The following is a 20500-nucleotide window of genomic DNA, read 5'->3' as shown; positions in this document are numbered from 1 at the left end:
TGAGAGAATTACTAGAACTTCTGCATATGTGCTCTGGCATACGGATCGATTTTTTTTTTTTAAATGATGCATACATGTGTATAACTGAAAAAACAACTAATTTGAGTTCTTTATGTTTCTGTGTAAGCTATTTCAAACATTTTTAACTTCCACAATAAATTACTGTAAATTGCACCTGCAAGAAGCTTAAAAGATGGATGATAGAGATGGTGATAAAGAGTCAAATACAATGGACACCAAAACAATCATGTACCCATTTTCCCCCCAAAAGCATATATTTATTTCAAATGATAAAACATGGTTGATTAACAAGTGAAATGAACAGGGTGAGAACATGAGAATCACACATAGTCAATGAGTCACCTGTGTGAGACTAAACATATCCATCAATCACACAAATTACACACACAGTCAGACATACAGAGAAGTGCTGCAAAGAGACCCATCTCTCTGGCTGTCAGACAAAGCCCACAACTGGACTGTTAAACTTTTTAATCAATTTCCTCCCTATATTACAAGCTTTTTACAAACATTAAAATATATCAATAACTTCGATTACCATATTTCTCATACTTTATGTAAATATACATTATTTTTTGCATTTTGAATAGACTCACTTTTATTTTTATCAAATGCACTGGTACCGATAAGTATGACAATAGATGTGTAAGGCAACAACCAGCCTGGGGACTACATAAAAGGAATGGAGAAGAGAAAGGAATCTATTCTCATGTAGCTGGTCCATGTAGTTCTCTTTCACTGTAGTGGAATCATAACAGAAATCACAAGGCTACAATGTAATGACAGTTTAGATATCACACATTTAGGAGCTCCTAAGTCATAAAAATTATATAAATCCACCATGATGACATTTCTGGGGCCTATTCTGCCCAAATAGTTCCCTGGTGATCCAGGTGAAGTTTCCCCTAGGTACAGATCTAGGATAAGATTCCCTTCCCCAATCCTAACCTTAAAACATTAGTAGGGAAAATACAAAACTGACCCCAAAGCAGCACCTAGGAGCAACTTCACCCTACACCTTCTTCTGGCACCTAGGTGTTTCCTTTTTGGTTAGTTGCTACCAACGAGAAGTGAGAATACAAACAAAATCGTTCCTTGCATAGGAATGCATTAAAAACTCAAGCATTATGGTTTCCCTCTGGCCAGGATAGTCTATTCAAAAGGGCCACCTCAGTAAAATCAAATATTCTAGTTTCAAAAATTAGATTACATTTTTTTTGTTCTTTGAAGGAACTTCAGAAAGACAGGGTTGAATGACTGACAGCCCTGCAAAGCTACCCTTGGTCCAAAGAAAGGAATGAGGGTAATAATTTATCCATGATCGCCCCCTTGTGGCAAGAAACAGGAACAGCATTGAACAAAGTGAAAGTAGAATTTCATACAGTACTCTCAAACGTCTTCCTTGATCAATAAAGTAAAGGAGCTTTGGCAGCTAACGATCATTAAAGAGGAGCGGCAACGTGGATCCCTGAAACATTTCGTAGTGTTGACAAAATGAAGACGCATTTATTTTTCGTTTCAGATAAATCTAGACTGCAACCGATCAGAGCAGCACTTTCTGTTCTCCTCTAGTGTAAAAACATGGCATTCACAGGCGCCACGGTTAACCTGTTATGCTGCCACAGAGCAATGCCATGAGGAAGAACAAAACAAATATCTAATTGGGAATGCCCCTCACAGTCTTTACACCGTGTCACGCACTGTCAGCAAGACTCGCCCTCTCATATCATGACAAGCATTCAAGTAATTTCTCCTGTCCCTGTTTCATACCAAAAAAACTAAGCCATTTCTGCGTGAAGCAAACGACAGCTTTCCTAAGTGTGAGGCCCCTCATTCTACTCCACCCAACTATTGGCACATCAAGGTAGGAGAGAATTCTATTCCACACCTTCTCCACAGGGCACTGGAAGCGCGGCATTTAAAAAAAAAAAACTATAGAAAACACACCACGTACTATAGATACCAATTGACACCCAACACATTTTTGCCGACGTTGGCGTGTCTCCGATTTTGTCCTACTGACGACACAGTTCCTGCGGTTAACGATAGAACATTTAAAAAAAACATGAATTCATATATCGCAGGAAATCATCATCATCATCGTGGATTATGCACACATTTCAAAAGATGGAATTCAGAATTCTTAGTTGGTCCTGCTGCTATAAAGTATAATCAATGCAACGCCCCGCCATCTTGCAGAAAGATTGGCTTGTGGCCACAGCAGTCAAACAGGTCAGTTCCTCAGCGGTTTTGTTCTATCATGCTGAAACAGAAGTGTCTGAAGTGTTTGTGGAAAAGAGAGCGACTGGTAGTGTAGGGTTTTGTAAAAACAGTAGCGTCGAACAAGACTAGTGAACTTTCTATAGTGTTTGGGGTTGACTTGTTTCTGGCTGGTCATATAAAGTGTCTATGTTTAGGCCTGTGTGTGTTTCAAGTGTCGTGCCACTCCCCTGAACGTCCTCTGATTAGACCGAGTGACTTAAAGTCCTTTTGCTCCTGAATTCCATAGTTCACCTTGCCAATGGTGGCGCTGGAGGTACTCCCCGGATCATGCCTACAGGAAGTAGAGGAAACAAAAGGTTACATCAGGTCAATTCTTAACTCCAAAAACAACCGTTTGGCTCTTTATTTTCTATAAAACTTTTCTCAATTCCTCGCATCATTCTCAAAACGCATGAGAGAAGAAGGGAAGGGACCATGGACCTTCTCCAATATGATTGCAAAGGAGGCAAGTCGACAGAATGCGAGGAATCACGGAAAGACGACTTGAAAGAGCCCATATTCGCTTTAACTCAATCCCAGCTGACATTCCATATGGTAACAACATTGTGACACAGTAGTGCAGAGGCCATATATTGGATGTTGTGTACAGTATGTATGCAGGCAGTGGTGTGGAGAATGAATTAAGCTTAAGCCTGTACCTGGTCCAGGTTTATTGCTTTTGCTGGGGTAGATCTTGGTGAAATTCCTATATTCCTCAGGGGGTGGGAAGTCCTCCACTGGGTGGAAGTCAAACTTGGACTCAAAATCCTCTGAGAGTTCAGAAAGGTAAAAGGTCAACACAACATTGTAAATCACGATAACACTAAACTAGCAAAAAATGAAGGCCAAGACCTTAGTACAGTAATAGAATGAATAAAGTACAGTAACATTTTAGCATCGGTCCAGCATATAAACAAATTAGAAGTCATGTATTTTTGACTTCTCGAGCTTGTCTAATAATTTCCATTAACAATGCCATGCACAATGGTCAGTTCTCCTGGAAACTTTAATTTGACTATGAACTCTATGAATGCTCTGGGTTGGTCACAATACAAGAGGAACATTTGCATTACTGAGCTGGCATTTGAATATGGGGCTATAATACCTGACAATCTACTACCAACAACAACTAGGCTACTAGTGTCTCCAACATGTCTGTTGGTTTGAGAACTAACAAATGGCCATAGTGTTCCAAAGTAGACCGTGTTCAGGTCTGTGGAGGCTAATACTCAACACAAGATAGATACTAAAAAGCGATGAAAAGCCGTCAATCACATCATATTAATCAAACGCAGTGACAGTTGCTCAAAAACGGGACTTGCAAGAAAACCAGAATGTACAGTGGACACTGACGACCAGGACTGGGAGACGGAGGATATGAGCCTGTCCTGACTCACCTATATTGGACTTGGAGGAAGAGGAGTGTCCGTTGCGGATGGGCGGGGGAGGCGGCGGGGGTCCGGTGCGGGAGGAAGATGAAGGGGGTGGAGGGGGCCTGGGCCCCCGGGTGTGGTGGGGTGGCTCCGAGGAGGTGGTGTTGGGAGTGACAGTACTGTGGATCCGGTAGGGGGGCGGGGGAAGAGGGGCTTGCCCACCACCCCCGTTTCGTGACCCAGGATTGGGTGCAGAAGGGGCTGCATCGGTAGCAAACAAACACACACAATAGTAAGACCATGATGATGCCTGATTAAAATAAATCACATAGCAGCAAACATATCCCTTCCAACCTGTAACTTTCTGAAAAATGTTTGTACTGTACTCTACAGTAAACTGAAGTGGTATAGCGCATTCGGAAAGTATTCAGACCCCTTGACTTTTTCCACATTTGTTACGTTACAGCCTTATTCTAAAATGTATTAAATTGTCCCCCCACCCCTCAACAATCTACACACAATACCCCCTAACAAAGCAAAAACAGGTTTAGACATTTTTACAAATTTGTCAAAAAAAAATAAAAAATGAAATATCACATTAACATAAGTATTCAGACCCTTTACTCAGTACTTTGTTGAAGCACCTTTGGCAGCGAATTACAGCCTCGAGACTTCTTGGTATGGCGCTACACCTGTATTTGGGGAGTTACTCCCATTCCTCTCTGCAGATCCTCTCAAGCTCTGTCAGGTTGGATGGGGAGCGTCGCTGCACAGCTATTTTCAGGTTTGTCCAAAGTCCGGGCCACTCAAGGACACTCAGAGACTCATCCCGAAGCCACTTCTGCGTTGTCTTGGCTGTGTGCTTAGGTTCGTTGTCCTGTTGGAAGGTGAACCTTTGCCCCAGTCTGAGGTACTGAGCGCTCTGGAGCAGGTTTTCATCAAGGATATCTCGGACTAGTCTCCCAGTCCCTACAGCTGAAAAACATCCCCACAGCATGATGCTGCCACCACCATGCTTCACTGTAGGGATGTTGCCAGGTTTCCTCCAGACGTCACGCTTCGCATTCGGGCCAAAGAGTTCAATCTTGGTTTCATCAGACCATAGAATCTTGTTTCTCATAGCCTGAGAGTCCTTTAGGTGCCTTTTGTCAAACTCCAAGTGGGCTGTGGGACCTTATGGGACCTTATATAGGACAGGTGTGCCTTTTCAAATCATGTCCAATCAATTGAATTTTCCACAGATGGACTTCAAGTTGTAGAAACATCTCAAGGATGATCAATGGAAACAGGATACACCTGATCTCAAATTCGAGTCTTACAGCAAAGAGACTGAATAGTTATGTAAATTGTCCTTGAGTGGTACAAACTTATGTTTATTTTTAATACATTTGTAAAAAAATTGAAAAACCTGTTGTTTCGCTTTGTCAATATGGGGTAATGTGTTTAGATTGATGAGGGAAACATTTTTTTTTAAATTTATTTTTAGAATAAGGCTGTGACGTAACAAAATGAGGAAAACTTCAGGGGGTCTGAATACTTTCCAAATGCACTGTATGTCCTTAAATAACAGACCATGCCCAAGGGACCAGGACTGGTCGTGTTGCAAGAAATACTAGATACTGTAGGCTGGCAAAGAGAGAGAGAACAAGAGCGCAAAGAATGCCAGAATATTCCAGAGAAGGCTTGTGGAAGGCAGAGAAACCAGGAGGGCTCAGCCATCTAATGACAATTTGAGGCTGCGCATTCAAAATGCTAAATTCCAAATCAACCCCTAGGTCCTACTTCATGTAGGTCTGAAAAGGTGGAGCAATTGTTATATTGCAATTACCATTAGAGCTGTCCCCCCTCCCAAAAAAATATCTTGGTTGACCGAGAGTCATCTGTTCTTTCGACCAATCGATTGGGTGAAATTTTGAAAGGTGTATTTTTCAATATTAACTATGTAGGCTACTGAGCTTGTCTGATGCTTTAATTAAAAAACACAAATTGCTGAAGCGGGAGGGAGCCAGAGATCAATATAGCCTAACCAGAAGAACAAAAACCTACTCCTGACCCTCCTCTGCCCGCTGCTGCCGGTAATAGGCTACACCAGCGGGTCGGCAACCTTTTCCATTAACTAGCAAACTTGCAACAGTGTATAAAATATTCTGGGCCCTCAGTTTCCCACACCAGTGAGCCCCAGACAAACAGACACAGCTGTAGGCTATTTGCGCAAGGGATAATAAGTAATCGTTAGGCCTATTTTATGACGTTTCCACCGGATCAGAACATGACTTTTTTTCCCCCTTTCATGCTGAGTGGTAGAATAATCGAAAGTGAGAGAGCTGGAAAGATTGTTCAAATAGTCTACACTGAGGAACTATGTAAAAACATACTTTGTTTACTTCATGTTTGAGGCGAAGAAAAATATACTTTGAGAAGCGTGTACTTACTCAAGACTGACAATAGCACTCCAAACAAAAGACAATGAACACATTGTCAACTCGTAAATCGAATGATATAAACCAAAACTTCTCACAAGTGTAGCCTAGGTTGTGCGCTCTGCAAACAACGTGCCCACTCCTACAATGACAACAGTAAGACTGTAATAATCATTTAATGACTGCATTAACAGAAATTACCATAACCAAACAAACATTGTAGATTAGAAATGATGGTAATTAACTGTAAATGTACTACTGGTGTGCCATCCCCATGGCCTCTGGATTAGTCCACTCAGACAGGCATGAATCAGACCAGATTTTTTTCATTATACATTTGCCACTGCTCGACTAAATACAATATCTTAGTCGACCATCAGCGTATAGACCAAACAATCGACTAAATGGGGTCAGACCTAATTATCAGAGATAGAGGACTTTAGTGCCCAAAAGCCGAATTTAGCATGGGCCGTGCCATTGAGGACTTTCAACTGGGTGGGACTTCCTATGGTTAAGTAAGGATCACATGATTCCATCCGGGTCATCAGGAGGGATCAGCCAATAATTTACAGTGCATTCGGAAAGTATTCAGACCCCTTAACTTTTTCCACTGTTACATTACAGCCTTATTCTAAAATTGATTCGTTGAGTGTTTCTACAACTTGATTGGAGTCCACCTGTGGTAAATTCAATTGATTGGACATGATTTGGAAAGGCACACACACCTGTCTATATAAGGTCCCACAGTTGAAGGAATTGTCCGTAGAACTCAGAGACAGGATTGTGTTGGGGCACAGATCTGGGGAAGGGTACCAAAAAAAAAAACGCAGTATTGAAGGTCCCAAAGAACACAGTGGCCTCCATCATTCTTAAATGTAAGAAGTTTGGATCCACCAATATTCTTCCTAGAGCTGGCTGACTGGCCAAACTGAGGAATTGGGGGAGAAGGAGCTTGGTCAGGGAAGTGACCAAGAACCCAACGATCACTCTGATAGAGCTCCTCTGTGGAGCTGGGAGAACCTTCCAGAAGGACAACCATCTCTGCAGCACTCTACCAATCACGCCTTTATAGTAGAGTGGCTAGACTGGTCACTCCTCAGTAAAAGGCACATGACAGCCTGCTTGGAGTTTGCCAGAAGGTACCTAAAGCCCCTTAGACCATGAGAACCAAGATTCTATGGTCAGATTAAACCATTATTGAACTCTTTGGACTGAATGCCAAGCGTCACGTCTGGAGGAAACCTGGCACCATCCCTACGATGAAGCATGGTGGTGGCAACATCATGCTGTGGGGATGTTTTCTGCGGCAGGGACTGGGAGACTAGTCAGGATAGAGGGAAAGATGAACGGAGCAAAGTACAGAGATCCTTGATGAAAACCTGCTCTAGAGCGCTCAGTACCTCAGACAGGACAACTACCCTAAGCACACAGCCAAGACAATGCAGGAGTGGCTTCGGAACAAGTCTTTTAATGTCCTTTAGTGGTGGCCCAGCCATAGGCCGGACTTGATCCCGATCAAACATCTCTGGAGACCTGAAATTAGCTTGAGAGGATCTGCAGAGAAGAATGGGAGAAACTCCCCAAATACAGGTGCATCATTCTGAAGAAGACCTGGGGCTGTAATCACTGTCAAAAGTGCTTCAACAAAGTACTGAGTAAAAGGTCTGAATACTTATGTAAATTTGCTTTGTCATTATGGGATGTTGTGTGTAGATTGATAAGGGGAAAAAACAATTAAATCCATTTTAGAGTAAGACTGTAACGTAACAAAATGTGGATAAAGTCAAGGGGTCTGAATACTTTCCGAATGCACTGCAAACTTGTGAGCAAACGTTCCATAACGGCAGGTGGCAGTAAATCGGCAACCTTGGCCTCATACCTGTTCCAACAACACGCTACAGGTAGCAGTATGCCCGCTTTCAGTTTGTTTGCCAACTCATAGAAGTAGTCGAAGAAAATCGACTCAATGGCGCTGCCCATGCTCTGACACCATAATGGGACATATAAAATGTTGAGATGTCTAAGACTTTGGCTACTACCCATCCTTTCCTTTCAGACCATGAAATTGTGTGTGGAAGAAAGGATTGATTTGGAAAAGGTCATTACCCTTTGTGACGGTAGTCCCTTGATAAGACTAATGGCTCCCCAATATAAACATTGAGCTGTGTTCTAGTACCTGATCTCTTGCTGGGGGGCTCCCTGGCGGGTGGGGGTGGTCTGCCACCCACTGGAGGTCCTGCAGATGGCGAGGGGGGTGGAGGAGGTGCGTGATTGCGTCCGCCGTAGCTGCCGCCTGAGTTCTTCTTGTGCAGTGAGTTGTGCCTATGGGGAAGTTTCGGAGCCCCATCTCCACCATGGTGCCCCGTGGGGCCGTTGGAGGTGCCCGCAGAGGGGTGCCTGTAAGGCGGGGGCGGCGCCGAGGACCCCCCAGTGGGCGGCCGCGTGGAGGAAGGAGGCGGTCTCGATGAAGGAGGGGGGCCAGAGCTGGGTGGAGCCGGGCCTCTTTGCGGCGGCGGGGGGAGGGGCTTCTCCCGGCTGTTGCTGGGGCCTACTGGGGCCTTTTGTTGCGGGGTTGACGGGACATTGCTGCGGTAACCACCTCGGTTAAACGGCGGGGGAGGAGCTGGGGCGGATGTGCTAGGCTTCATGCCCCCTGTCGAAGAAGGTGGAGCGGGTGGGGCGTGTTTCATGCTTGAAGGAGGGGGAGGGGCTGAGCCTGAAGTGCTGTGCTTCATGCCCCCAGTGGAGGAGTGGGAGGAGCTGGCACTGGTTGGGGGGCGGGAGATGTCGGGGAGAGATGGGCGGTGGGAGCGCTGGGGCTCCGGGGGGGAGGGTTTGTCTCTTGGGGAGGGTTTGTCTCCTGGGGAGGTAGAGCGGCCTGGGGTGGACCGGGGGGCTGCAGGTCTGGAGCCTGGGGGACGCAGGGCGGATCTGCCCACTGAGGCGTCTGGAAGGAAGGCATAGAAACACACATTTTAGAACACTATGCATAAATACACCCATTCACATCAAGCTTCATGGCAAATGTAGAACATCCAGTATCCTGGATGCCAGTCTGTTTCTGCAGTATATTTATAGTAGCATATTTATATAGGGCCCTATAAAATCCATGCTGTAGAGAACACGGACGGAACAACGGAATCCAGACAAATTATTCAAAAATGTATTGAACTTAGCAGGAAAAAAACTAAATGTATTGAACTTAGTCATTAATTTGCCCAAGTTAATCATAAGACCTGAACAAAAAATGCATCAGTGATTCGTATTTTCATGCAACTTTCTGAAATGACACGGAAATGCCCGTCTGTGTTTGTGTGTGTGCGCTTATGTCTACACTTTGTGTAGTCGTTAGCGATGATGCTAATGATAACATTCTTCTGGTAGAGATCCCAATTAAATGTTAGGCATAACTACAAAGTAGCCTATCTGGCAGAATGATATCATGATTATTTGCATCAATCCAGTGGCCATTTGTTTTGCAAACTTTGTTTTGCAAAAATTACGAGCGCACAGAAAGCCCGCTAACCAAACAGTCTCTTGCTGGTGCGAACTTGCATTAAACTACACAAAAAAATCTAAATAAGCATTGCTGTGGACTTAGAACATTCAATTTGGTTGTTTTTCTATAAAAGCTGCAATATGTAACTTTTTGGGGACGACCTGACCAAATTCACATAGAAATGTGAGTTATAGATATGTCATTCTCATTAAAAGCAAGTCTATGAAGTGGTAGATCTGTTCTATGTGTGCTATTTCTAAGCTTCCTGTGCTTAAGTTTAGTTTTTTGAGTCTTTTACACCAGCTTCAAACACCATATTTTTGGTTATGGAAAAGATTTCACGGCAGTTTAGATGGTACAATGATTCTCTACACTATACTTGCTTGAAATTAGGCGATAATTTAGTAAATATTTTCTTAACTATTTATTGAACTAAATTGTTGGTATGTAAGCATTTCACGATAAGGTCTACTAGACCTGTTGTATTCCGCGCATGTGACAAATAAACATTTATTTGAAATTTGACTATTAGAATTGTAGCAAGCTGGACATTTTCTCCCCAATTTCGTGGTATCCAATTGGTAGTAGTTACAGTCTTGTCCGTACGGGAGTTGCAGCGATGAGACTCGGGAGAGGCGAAGGTCGAGAGCCATGCGTCCATCGAAACACAACCCAACCAAGCCGCACTGCTTCTTGACACAATGCCCATCCAACCCGGAAGCCAGCCGCACCAATGTGTCGGCGGAAACACCGTACACCTGGCAACCGTGTCAGCGTGCACTGCGGCCGGCTCGCCACAGGAGTCGCTAGTGCGCGATGAGACAAGGATATCCCTGCCGGCCAAACCCTCCCCTAACCCAGACGACGCTGGCCCAATTGTTTGCCGCTCCATGGGTCTCCCGGTCACGGCCGGCTGCGACAGAGCCTGGACTCAAACCAGGATCTCTAGTGGCACAGCTAACAACTGCGATGCAGTGCCTTAGACCACTGTGCCACTCGGGAGGCCTAGAGAAACACATTTAAAAACTAAACAGAACCAGGCAAAAAAATAAAGCTGAGTTTACAGGGCCCCATTTACATTGTAATCATATGTAGTGAATTCTGCTTACCTCCAGCTCCAACTGATCGTAGTTTTGGCATGCCCCCAGCGAAAAGGCCTCCCCCTGACCCACCACTGCTCCCTCCTCCACCTCCTCTACCACCACCACCACCACTTTCCTTTGGTTCTGGGGAAAGCAGAGGTACAAATGTCCTTGTTATACTGTTGTGCTGATAATGCCGGCATTGACATTGTTGAAAGCCATTTGTGGCAAAGAATTGTGCATGTATAGTACCAGTCAAAAAAGTTTGGACACCTACTCATTCAAGTGTTTTTCTTTATTTTTTGTATTTTCTACATTGTAGAATAATAGTGAAGACATCAAAACTATGAAATCATGTCGTAACCAAAAAAGTGTTTGATAAAAAATAAAGTATTTTATATTTGAGATTCTTCAAAGTAGCCAGCCTTTGCCTTGACAGCTTTGCACACTCTTGGCATTCTCTCAACCAGCTTCACCTGGAATGCTTTTCTAACAGTCTTGAATGAGTTCCCACATATGCGGAGCACTTGATGGCAGCTTTTCCTTCACTCTGCGGTCCAACTCATCCCAAACCATTTCAATTGGGTTGAGGTCAGGTGGATTGTGGAGGCCAGGTCATCTGATGTAGCACTCCATCACTCTCCTTCTTGGTCAAATAGCCCTTACACAGTCTGGAGGTGTGTTGGGTCATTGTCCTCTTGTAAAACAAATTATAGTCCCACTAAGAGCAAACCAGATGGGATGGCTTATCGCTGAAGAATGCTGTGGTAGCCATGCTGGTTAAGTGTGCATTGAATTGTAAATAAATCACTTACAGTGTCACCAGCAAAGCACCCGCACTCCTCCTCCATGCTTCATTGTGAGAACCACACATACGGAGATCATCTGTTCACCTACTATGTATCTCAGAAAGACACGGCAGTTGGAACTAAAAATCTCAAATTTGGACTCAGACCAAAGGAAACATTTCCACCGGCCTAATGTCCATTGCTCGTGTTTCTTGGCCCGAGCAAGTCTCTTCTTCTTATTGGTGTCCTTTAGTAGTGGTTTCTTTGCAGCAATTCGACCATGAAGGCCTGATTCACACAGTCTCCTCTGAACAGTTGATGTTGAGATGTGTCTGTTACTTGAACTCTAAAGCATTTATTTGGGCTGCAATTTCTGAGGCTGGTAACTCTAATGAACTTATCCTCTGCAGCAGAGGTAACTCTGGGTCTTCCTTTCCTGTGGCGGTCCTCATGAGAGCCAGTTTCATCATAGCACTTGATGGTTTTTGCGACTGCACTTGAATAAACTTTCAAAGTTCTTGACATTTTCCAGATTGACTGACCTTCATGTCTTAAATTAATGATGGACTGTCATCTCTCTTTGCTAATTTTAGCTGTTTTTTCCATAATATGGACTTGGTCTTTTACCAAATAGGGCTATCTTCTGTATACCATCCCTATCTTGTCACAACACAACTGATTGGCACAAAAACATTAAGGAAAGAAATTCCACAACTTAACTTTTGCCAAGGCACACCTGTTAATTGAAATGCATTCCAGGTGACTACCTCATAAAGCTGGTTGAGAGAATGCCAAGAGTGTGCAAAGCAGTCAAGGCAAACAGTGACTACTTTGAATAATCCAAAATATATTTTCATTTGTTTAACACTTTTCTGGTCACTACAATATTCCATATGTGTTATTTCATAGTTTTGATGTCTTCACTATTATTATACAATGTAGAATATAGTAAAAAAAAAAAAAAACCTGGAGTGAGTAGGTCTGTCCAAACTTTTTACTGGTACTGTATGTATGCATAAACATACATGTATAGTCTGTGTGTGTGTGTGTGTGTGTGTGTGTGTGTGTGTGTGTGTGTGTGTGTGTGTGTGTGTGTGTGTGTGTGTGTGTGTGTGTGTGTGTGTGTGTGTGTGTGTGTGTGTGTGTGTGTGAGCAGGAAATGAGGAGAGTGCAAAAGTTAGGAGATAGGAAACCTATAGTTTCTATGCTACTTACTCTCTATAACAGGTGCACTTCTGTCATTGACCACTCCAACCTTCTTCAGCCTGGCTCCTTTGGAGATATCAGAGAGCAACGCTCCTCTCCCCTTCGCCTCATCCCGATTCAACTTAGGTGCTGTAGTCTTCGCCTGAGGAGAGGATATGAGCAAACCACCATGTTGACCATGCCAAAGATAATAACATGAACTGCATAAGGTACCATCGTTATAGCAACAGATACAATAGATGGCAATGCAGCATTATGGTGCAAGCTGATAGTAATCCACATGGTGCCTGCGTGGGTGTGTGTTTGGCCAGCTTAGACATTTTTGGGTTTGTGTTTGGATTTGTTTAAAAAAGGTAAAAACTGCATCCTTTATAAAACATGGCATAGCAACCCTAGAAATCATACTATGGGAAATGTGGGCATAATAATATATTTGGCATAGTATCTAACACCAGCAGGTGTTGTATCATCCTTAACAATACAACAGCAAATAATGAGTGACTTCAGTTAATTTATCATGTAGTTATGAATCTCTAGAAACCCTTCAGAGGACTTGTGAGTTTTGTCATGTTTTGAACATCGGTTTAGGAGCTGGACTGACCTGGTTGAAGGTGGGGGGAGGAGGGGGTCCTGGAGGAGGAGGGGGAGGGGGAGGAACGGGCATCCTGTCCCTCTGTGGGCACCTTGGTGTGGAGGTTTGTTCACCGTCTCAGCTCTGGGTACACTCTCAAACTGCTGTGAAACAAGACAGAGGAGAGACTCGGGCTCAGTCAAATACACACTACAAGGTCAAAAATATACACTCCTGAACTAAACTGGGGTCAGAGTAAAATTGTACATCCTTGTAGTGTCATGTTTGACATTGGTGGACTGTATTGAACTCAGGTGAGTCAAGATTTCATTGGAACATCTGTTCAAAGACCATTACAATTCACCTCTATTTGTAGTTGTTGACTACAATGGTGGCGTGGACCACACTAAAAACCAACTATTCTCTAATTCTACATGCATATACTCACTCTAGAATGATTCAGCTCAGTAGAGCTCCCCAAACCAGTTGGTTGGCTCATTGTGGATACAGACATACAGACATACAGCACGTTCAGCTAGGCAGCAAACCCCACCCTCCTTCACTCGCCCCTAAACTCCATTCCACAAGCTACCTGTTAAGAGTGTTTGAACAGGTTTTCACAGAAGAGGAAAACAAATGGAATGTCATCGGGTGAGCTTGACAGTGAGGCGATAAGGAACGGAAACGCAGTAGCCATTGTAAGTTGCTACCTCAAGTGAGAGAAACCGAGAGTGGACAGCACAGCCCGCCCCTTCATATTTCATCCATTGACAAAATTTGATGTTATTGTTTTTGCACTACCGGCACCAACCATTTATGTCAATCAAAATGTCTCTAGAATCTCCCATTAATGTTAAATCGTGTTGAGATCTGGTGACTGAGGCAGGCATAGCATATGGTTAACATAATTTTCATGCTCATCACACCATTCAGTGACCACTCGTGCTTCCACACTGGACATTGTCATCCTATGGGGGCATAGCCATGGTAGACAAAATAATGGCCTTCCCGGCATTTTTGTACATGACCCTAAACATGATGGGATGTTAATTGCTTAACTCAGGAACCACACCTGTATGGAAGCACTTGCTTTCAATATACATTTCATTCCTGATTTAGTGTAGTGTTTTCATTATTTTGGCAGTTACCACCTGTACATGCGCCTACTTGGAGAATTGCCAATGGACTACAATGTTAAAACCTCAAAGGATTATGACATTCTTACAAGGTAGGGGAGGTGTACAGCTCCTTCTCTAACCTAATATGTGACCAATTGAGTTAGTTTTATGGTTTTGTGGACGGGGAAATAAACTAGGAGGTAAAACAAAAGTGCAAATGTCAGTAACTATTTTGGGCCTAACGTCATATAAAACACAAACTAGCAACCCTAAAACGAGCAGGCCTGAGTCAGAAGTGTCACTTGAATTTCACTTTCTGATATGCAGACAATTTGACTGAGTTTGTTACTGAAATGTAAACACAGATTTGATAAGGGAACATTCCAAATCAGAAATGGTCTCGGGTAGCTAGCCAATGTCTACGCACGCTCTGTCAATCTACAATAGGTGCCAGGTGAGCGAGCCCAAAAACATGTAAGTTATATATATTTTTTAATGAAATTCCTTCCCGTTGGCCTAAAAGTTGAACTACCTAACTGGACATTGTTTGAATTAATGTAGCAATCTAGGTAAAAATCTATATCAAGTGAGTCAACTAGTTATTATCTGGATAACATGTTGATCTAACTAGCTGGGTGGATTGGCAGTGACTTACCCTGTCTCGAAGGATTGTGAGTCTCGTCTTCAATAACAACATGAATGGAAACTGCAGTTGTGGCAAGTTTGCTAGTTAACACAATCCCAGGCAGTAGGCACCTCTTGGTTACTTGCGAATAAAATTTATTAAAAACTGGGGGACACTAGCAGCGAAATTAGCTTGCTAGTGAAATCAACTAAATCCAATTCCCAAAGTTAGCTTGCTAAAACTAAGTTACTGTTTACTCGCGACAGCTGTCAAGTGAAATTTTGATGGCGTCTTAACTATGGCTGTAAACAAGTTATATTTCGGTGCAAAAGCTAATTCGAGGTACGCGTAACTCCAGTTTATATCCTATTTTCATATACTTTTTATTCTGCTCTCCTCTTGACCAGCAAGCAAAGCGAGACTCTCGCTTCACAACTCTTTCTGTCGCTTCTCGGAAACCCGGAACTGGGCCGTCCAACACAAAATGGAGGCAAGCAGGTAACAGGATCACCGCCGACGAGTTTATCAACTGGGAAAACAGCGACCTCAAATGGAATGAAACCTGTAGAATACTCGCGAGAAATGAGCTATAATTAGTTTAGAAACTCTGTGAGAACACCATCGAGTGTGTGGAGCAGGGTCTTCTTCTTGCTTTTGTCTCATGTCAGATGTGTTCATGCATGCATTCATTGCTTGTAAGAGCAATATTTTTTATATTTTACATGAATGCATGCATGAACACATATATATGCATTTCAATGAGTCTGATACTTGTACAGTCAAGTGAACAAACGGATGAAATCATTGCACTTAGTGAATCTGAATGAATTTGACAAAAATATTGTGGATATCCCAGACATAGACAATCTGACACTAGGTATTTTGCAAAGATAATCACATCTTTATTTGAAAATCTTATAAAATGACTCAATTTGCATGAGATGTTGCATTGCCATTCACCCAAGACATGACAGATCAAAAGGCACTGTTGAACATCTCTGCTCACTGGTGTACTGATATTTAGTTGTTGCATAATTCAGACCCAGGACACCAATTTAGACCTGGGTCTTGTTCATTAGGCACACATGGGAGCAAACGTTTTCAAATGGAAACGCAAGTTTCAGCTAGTGCCTGCCGCCTCCATTTCAAGTAATTTGTTCCCATTTGGAAACCTATTGAACAGGGCCCGGTTTCACAAAAGCATCTTAAGGCAAAGTTCATCGTTAGAACCTTTGTAGGCGCATCGTTTGAGCTGTTTCCCAAAACCCTCGTTGGATTTAAACGCTCGAAATCGAACGCCTGGCTTAGACCACTCGTAGCACAGCTAATAAATTAGATGCTTTTTGCCCTCCCGCATCACTTGATACACAGATCTCCGCTAAATATAAAATCACATGGTTTATTCGCCTCTGTGACTGCTGATAACTTCAGTAAGGAGTTGACTACAAATACAAAGATTCCAACATCTTTGCAATTGATACAAACAAGCGACGTATAAAAACATGCTTCAAATTAAAACAGAGATGACTGCATTAAAATATAGCATAGAGTAAGTAAGCTATAGGCCTATTTCAATCATATTGAAATACATGTAATGTTCAAGAAATTGAGTTATATTTTGCTACTTGTATGATACCGTCTGTAATTTGTCATTTCATTATGTGCCAAATCTTGATTTGCCTAATATTTTAGCCATGTGATCTTTCTATGAGCTGATCCATCGTCAGTATCGTGGAATAATTAGAACGTTAAAGTAAGATTTGAACGGAAAGCTGATCAGAGAGCAGCGTTGCCATTATTCCGATCCTGTCAGTATCGACACATGCCTCAACGACGCACTTGGCGAACGTTCTCTCTGCCTAGTGTTTTGGGAATTATACAACGGGTGGGTCTAATCCTGGATGCTGATTGGTTAACACCGCATTCCAGCCAGTGTCTATTCCAAAAATGACCACCGGCTAAAGCTATGGCGTTGAAATGCCATTTATTTTCGAAAAGCATTTGATTTTCAAAAGCGGAGATTTGTATAAATCTTGCTGTCTCTGACATTTGCAACATTGTTTCAAACTTGAAATTCAATCTCTAGCTGTCCCAAAATAATGAACGGTTCGGGAGTTGGGACGAGATAGGCAGACAGCTTTACTCAGCCAGTCGAAATCATGAATCAAATGGCATAATTTTTATGGATATACACAAAGAAATGTCAATAGAAAATAGGTCAAACGAAACGCAGCTAGTTTGCAGTCTTTCCAGCTACAGTTTGAAGGGATTGTGTTAGCTGTGTTGTTGGCTAATTCGTCTGAACAGTGTCCTGACAAGAAATGTCTCTGGAAAACAGCTTAAACAAACGCAAATGCAGCGACTTTGCTGTTATTCTGGCTGCACTGTTTGACGTGACTAAATTAGCCGTAGTTGGCTAGCTAGCAAGAGAGAGATAAGAAAGTTGCCAGCCAGAACTGGGTTATGTCCATAGATACAGAACAAAAAGAGTGAAGGACTAGGTCACGTCTCTGGCAACCGATAGAATTAATGACCAATAGAATTGATCTCGTGGAAGAATGAAATGGTATGAATGTAACAGTTTAACTTTACGTCCATCCAACAACAGTAACCCACGAAGCATCGTTACCCATCGCTCCACAAAAGCCCCGGCCCTTGCAGAGCAAGGGGAACCACTACTTCAAGGTCTCAGAGCAAGTGACATCACCGATTGAAAGACTATTAGCGAGCACCACCGCTAACTAGCTAGCCATTTCACATCCGTTACATGAATAAATTCAATATGTATATGAAAATGTCAATCATTATTTGTTTGTTGGTAACCCATTGTATTAGTGATAATGTCCTCAAAGCCAGTGTTTGGAGGATATATTGGCACTGTTTGCCAGCCAGAGACATCCGTGCCAATATATCCTCCAAACACCAGCTTCACTGGCATTATCACTGAAATGTATGTTACATCTTAGGCCGTTGTAGGAAAGATATATTTTTTAAACACTTGTAAGCCTAAGTCTCTTTGCTATCAGGAAACCGGGCCCAGGTTGGCTAAACTCTACATGACTCCAAGTGAACAGGCTCATTGCACACTTCCATGAAGAAATGCTATCAGTCCGTCCAGCGAGGCACTACCAATCAGATAAACTTCCATTGTTTGTTAGGCCATGGTATTTGCTTGGAGAGCAGTGGTCATTCACCATAACCCAGTCATTTAATCAGATGGCATAATTGATATAGATATGCAAATACTAGTGGTTTGATTCAATAATTTTTTCACAGAGGTAAGCCTCAGCCAAGAGGTTGATTGACAAGCAACATAGAGGCATTGCCTTTGTCATTAATCAAAAGATAATCACTCAATTGAATTACGAAAAAAATATATATATATTCCCTTTGATTTTCCGCTTCTTCCCCTCAGGTTAATTTCAGTCCAATGTTCAGATCACCAATGCCAGGTTTCCCAAAAGCATCCTATGGGTCTAAGATGAACTTAGCCTTAAAATGTTTTGGGGAAATCGGGCTCAGATAGGTTAACATCATGCGCTCAGCTCCACTACACCACAAGTGTACTCATTCTAAATGCACATGGCAGAGAGCAGCAGCACACATTTATTAGAACAAAATTTCAAGTATAATCTTCAGAATCCCAATTAAAATAGTCCAGAAGATGGACTCCTCTTCCTGGAAGTCATCCTCTGGAGCTGGTGAGTATCTCTGCTTCCCCCGGTCCTCCTCCGAGGGGTACGACCTTTTATCGAACGGGTCCTGGAGAGAAGTCTGATCGTAAAACACCTTCATCTCAAACTCGCTCTCCTGGTGCGACGGATGGCCATAAATGCCAATCCCCACGGGCCTCACAAAGTCTCCAGGCACTACGACCACGTCCTGGCCGCAGGTGACCGACTGCAGCTTGTAGGTGTCGAAGCTGGGCCGCAGAGTTTTATCCGAGACGTACAGGTCTGCATCACCCTTGAGGCTGCGCATGTGCAGGATGATCTTGCCATCGTGGTTGAGCCGCAGGTAGCTGTAGTTGCCCGCCCCGATGTGGCCCTGCACCACGTGGAGCAGCACCCACTCCTTAGGAAGGGCATCCTCTTCCAAAGAGTGCAGGAACCCCCCAGCCTGAGACAGGAGGAATGCCACAGCCAGCACATTGCTGCACAGCGCCATAATGGAGATGGATGGTCAGAGTCACCGACTGGACAACACCCACCTTCTACCATCTGTTGATAACCTGAAGGGCAACACAAACAAATGCATTACCTACAGTACAGTATAAGCCTGATAAAGCTTGTACTGGGCAAATCCTCAGGGTGGCAATATGGTCTACAGCCAGGACAGTGTCAGACTGCCAGTTGACTTTTAAGGGATGTTTAGAAACTGACACCTCCTGCCTGTAGATCACTGTACTGGCTACAAGCCAGTACAAGCCAGTACAAGCACTATCTCTGCTCTATAAATACAGTAGCAAGCTAGCTTCTTCTAAAGATTAGCATTGTGTGACCTCTGCAACCTTGTAATATACTACACATGTTTAGCAGTTACTTCTTGAGTAGCCCATCTGTAAAGACGTTACGCCCACCCTGTCTGTCTGCCTTGCATTGACTGTTGGCTAACCGCTCACTTGCACATGTACGTCTAAATCGCTGGCCTGTGAATTAGTTATTAGAGCAGCCACAGGCTGGCTAATCCCATTAAAAAAATAGTTTATAAAGCTAGACTCATTTATGCGCTAACGCAGAATATAGTCCTAAAGCAATTGTTTGACAGCGCGTGGCCATGATGTGGACACTTTAGCTAGATAGCGAAACGTCGAGTATTGTACTGGTGGCTCGTTAACTATATGCAAAATACATATATTTAACACCACATATGCAAATAGATTTTGATTGATACGAACATAGCTACATTTCATCAGCCTTGCAAGAAGCAAGCTACTGCTGCCAGCGTTCATGCTAGCTTGCTAACTGGCTACGCTAAATTAACCTTACATAGCTAGCTAATGTTAGTAGTCTAGCACAAATAACTTTCCAGGGCTAACGTTACGAGAAGCAACAATTACTGTTATCACAACATTTAGCAGGTTTGTGGAACATGAACTACTCACCTGTACATTGCTCCGAGCACAAATTTAGTAATGGTTATTGTTTTGCCAGTAAAGAACGAACCAGTCAGTGTCAAGTTCACTTCTTCCGTTTTCCGGGGTCTCTCACACTTATCCACTGGCGCCGCCTACAGTACAGGGAAAGTAGCACATTCATAACTGAATACAAACCACCAAGTAACACTGAACCTATATTAAATCACATCATCCTACAAATATACATACGGGAACTGATATATAAATAGACAATGTGATCCTAACCAGTCCTCTATAAGTTAATTACAGTAACCTGATCCATTTATTGTCAAGTTCACTCCCACACTCCTCAGAGACTTGGTTGTACGCTTCACACAGCAGTAATGTAGTAGCTAAAGGAGCTCTGCACCCCCCCACAAAAAAGTTTAGGAGCCTACAAAGAGAAAGAAAATGTGGCT

At 43.1% G+C, this 20500-nt stretch overlaps 2 protein-coding genes across 2 annotated transcripts; both read right to left on the bottom strand.

Annotated features, from left to right (window-relative positions):
* Positions 1-250: 250 nt before the first annotated feature.
* LOC129839174 (WAS/WASL-interacting protein family member 2-like) lies at positions 251-15743 on the bottom strand. The gene is made up of 8 exons (XM_055906472.1): positions 14996-15743; positions 13253-13386; positions 12661-12793; positions 10685-10801; positions 8253-9023; positions 3681-3917; positions 2943-3053; positions 251-2575 (listed from the first exon to the last, which is right to left on the bottom strand). The coding sequence occupies exons 2-8, from the start codon at positions 13313-13315 to the stop codon at positions 2532-2534; spliced, it is 1476 nt and encodes a 491-aa protein (XP_055762447.1). The 5' UTR covers positions 13316-13386; positions 14996-15743; the 3' UTR covers positions 251-2531.
* Positions 15744-15843: 100 nt separating this feature from the next.
* LOC129839177 (UPF0669 protein C6orf120 homolog) lies at positions 15844-20188 on the bottom strand. The gene is made up of 2 exons (XM_055906474.1): positions 20070-20188; positions 15844-19196 (listed from the first exon to the last, which is right to left on the bottom strand). Exon 2 carries the CDS (start codon positions 19130-19132, stop codon positions 18575-18577), a length of 558 nt encoding a protein of 185 aa, XP_055762449.1. The 5' UTR covers positions 19133-19196; positions 20070-20188; the 3' UTR covers positions 15844-18574.
* Positions 20189-20500: the final 312 nt, after the last annotated feature.

The sequence above is a fragment of the Salvelinus fontinalis genome, chromosome 40, assembly GCF_029448725.1.
Source record: "Salvelinus fontinalis isolate EN_2023a chromosome 40, ASM2944872v1, whole genome shotgun sequence".
NCBI lineage: Eukaryota > Metazoa > Chordata > Actinopteri > Salmoniformes > Salmonidae > Salvelinus > Salvelinus fontinalis.
The sequence above is the reverse complement of the archived record's forward strand: the minus strand, read 5'-3'. Positions and strand labels throughout refer to the sequence as shown.

What these genes read in the sequence shown, in the direction of transcription:
- LOC129839177 (XM_055906474.1), bottom strand. Translation starts at nt 19,132, where the DNA reads ATGGCGCTGTGCAGCAATGTGCTGGCTGTGGCATTCCTCCTGTCTCAG.
- LOC129839174 (XM_055906472.1), bottom strand. Translation starts at nt 13,315, where the DNA reads ATGCCCGTTCCTCCCCCTCCCCCTCCTCCTCCAGGACCCCCTCCTCCC. An exon ending in CTCCCCCCACCTTCAACCAG is followed by an intron (nt 12,794 to 13,252) that starts GTCAGTCCAGCT and finishes TCCTCTCCTCAG; the next exon opens with GCGAAGACTACAGCACCTAA. An exon ending in TTCCTCCAAGTCCAATATAG is followed by an intron (nt 3,054 to 3,680) that starts GTGAGTCAGGAC and finishes CTGAACTCTCAG; the next exon opens with AGGATTTTGAGTCCAAGTTT.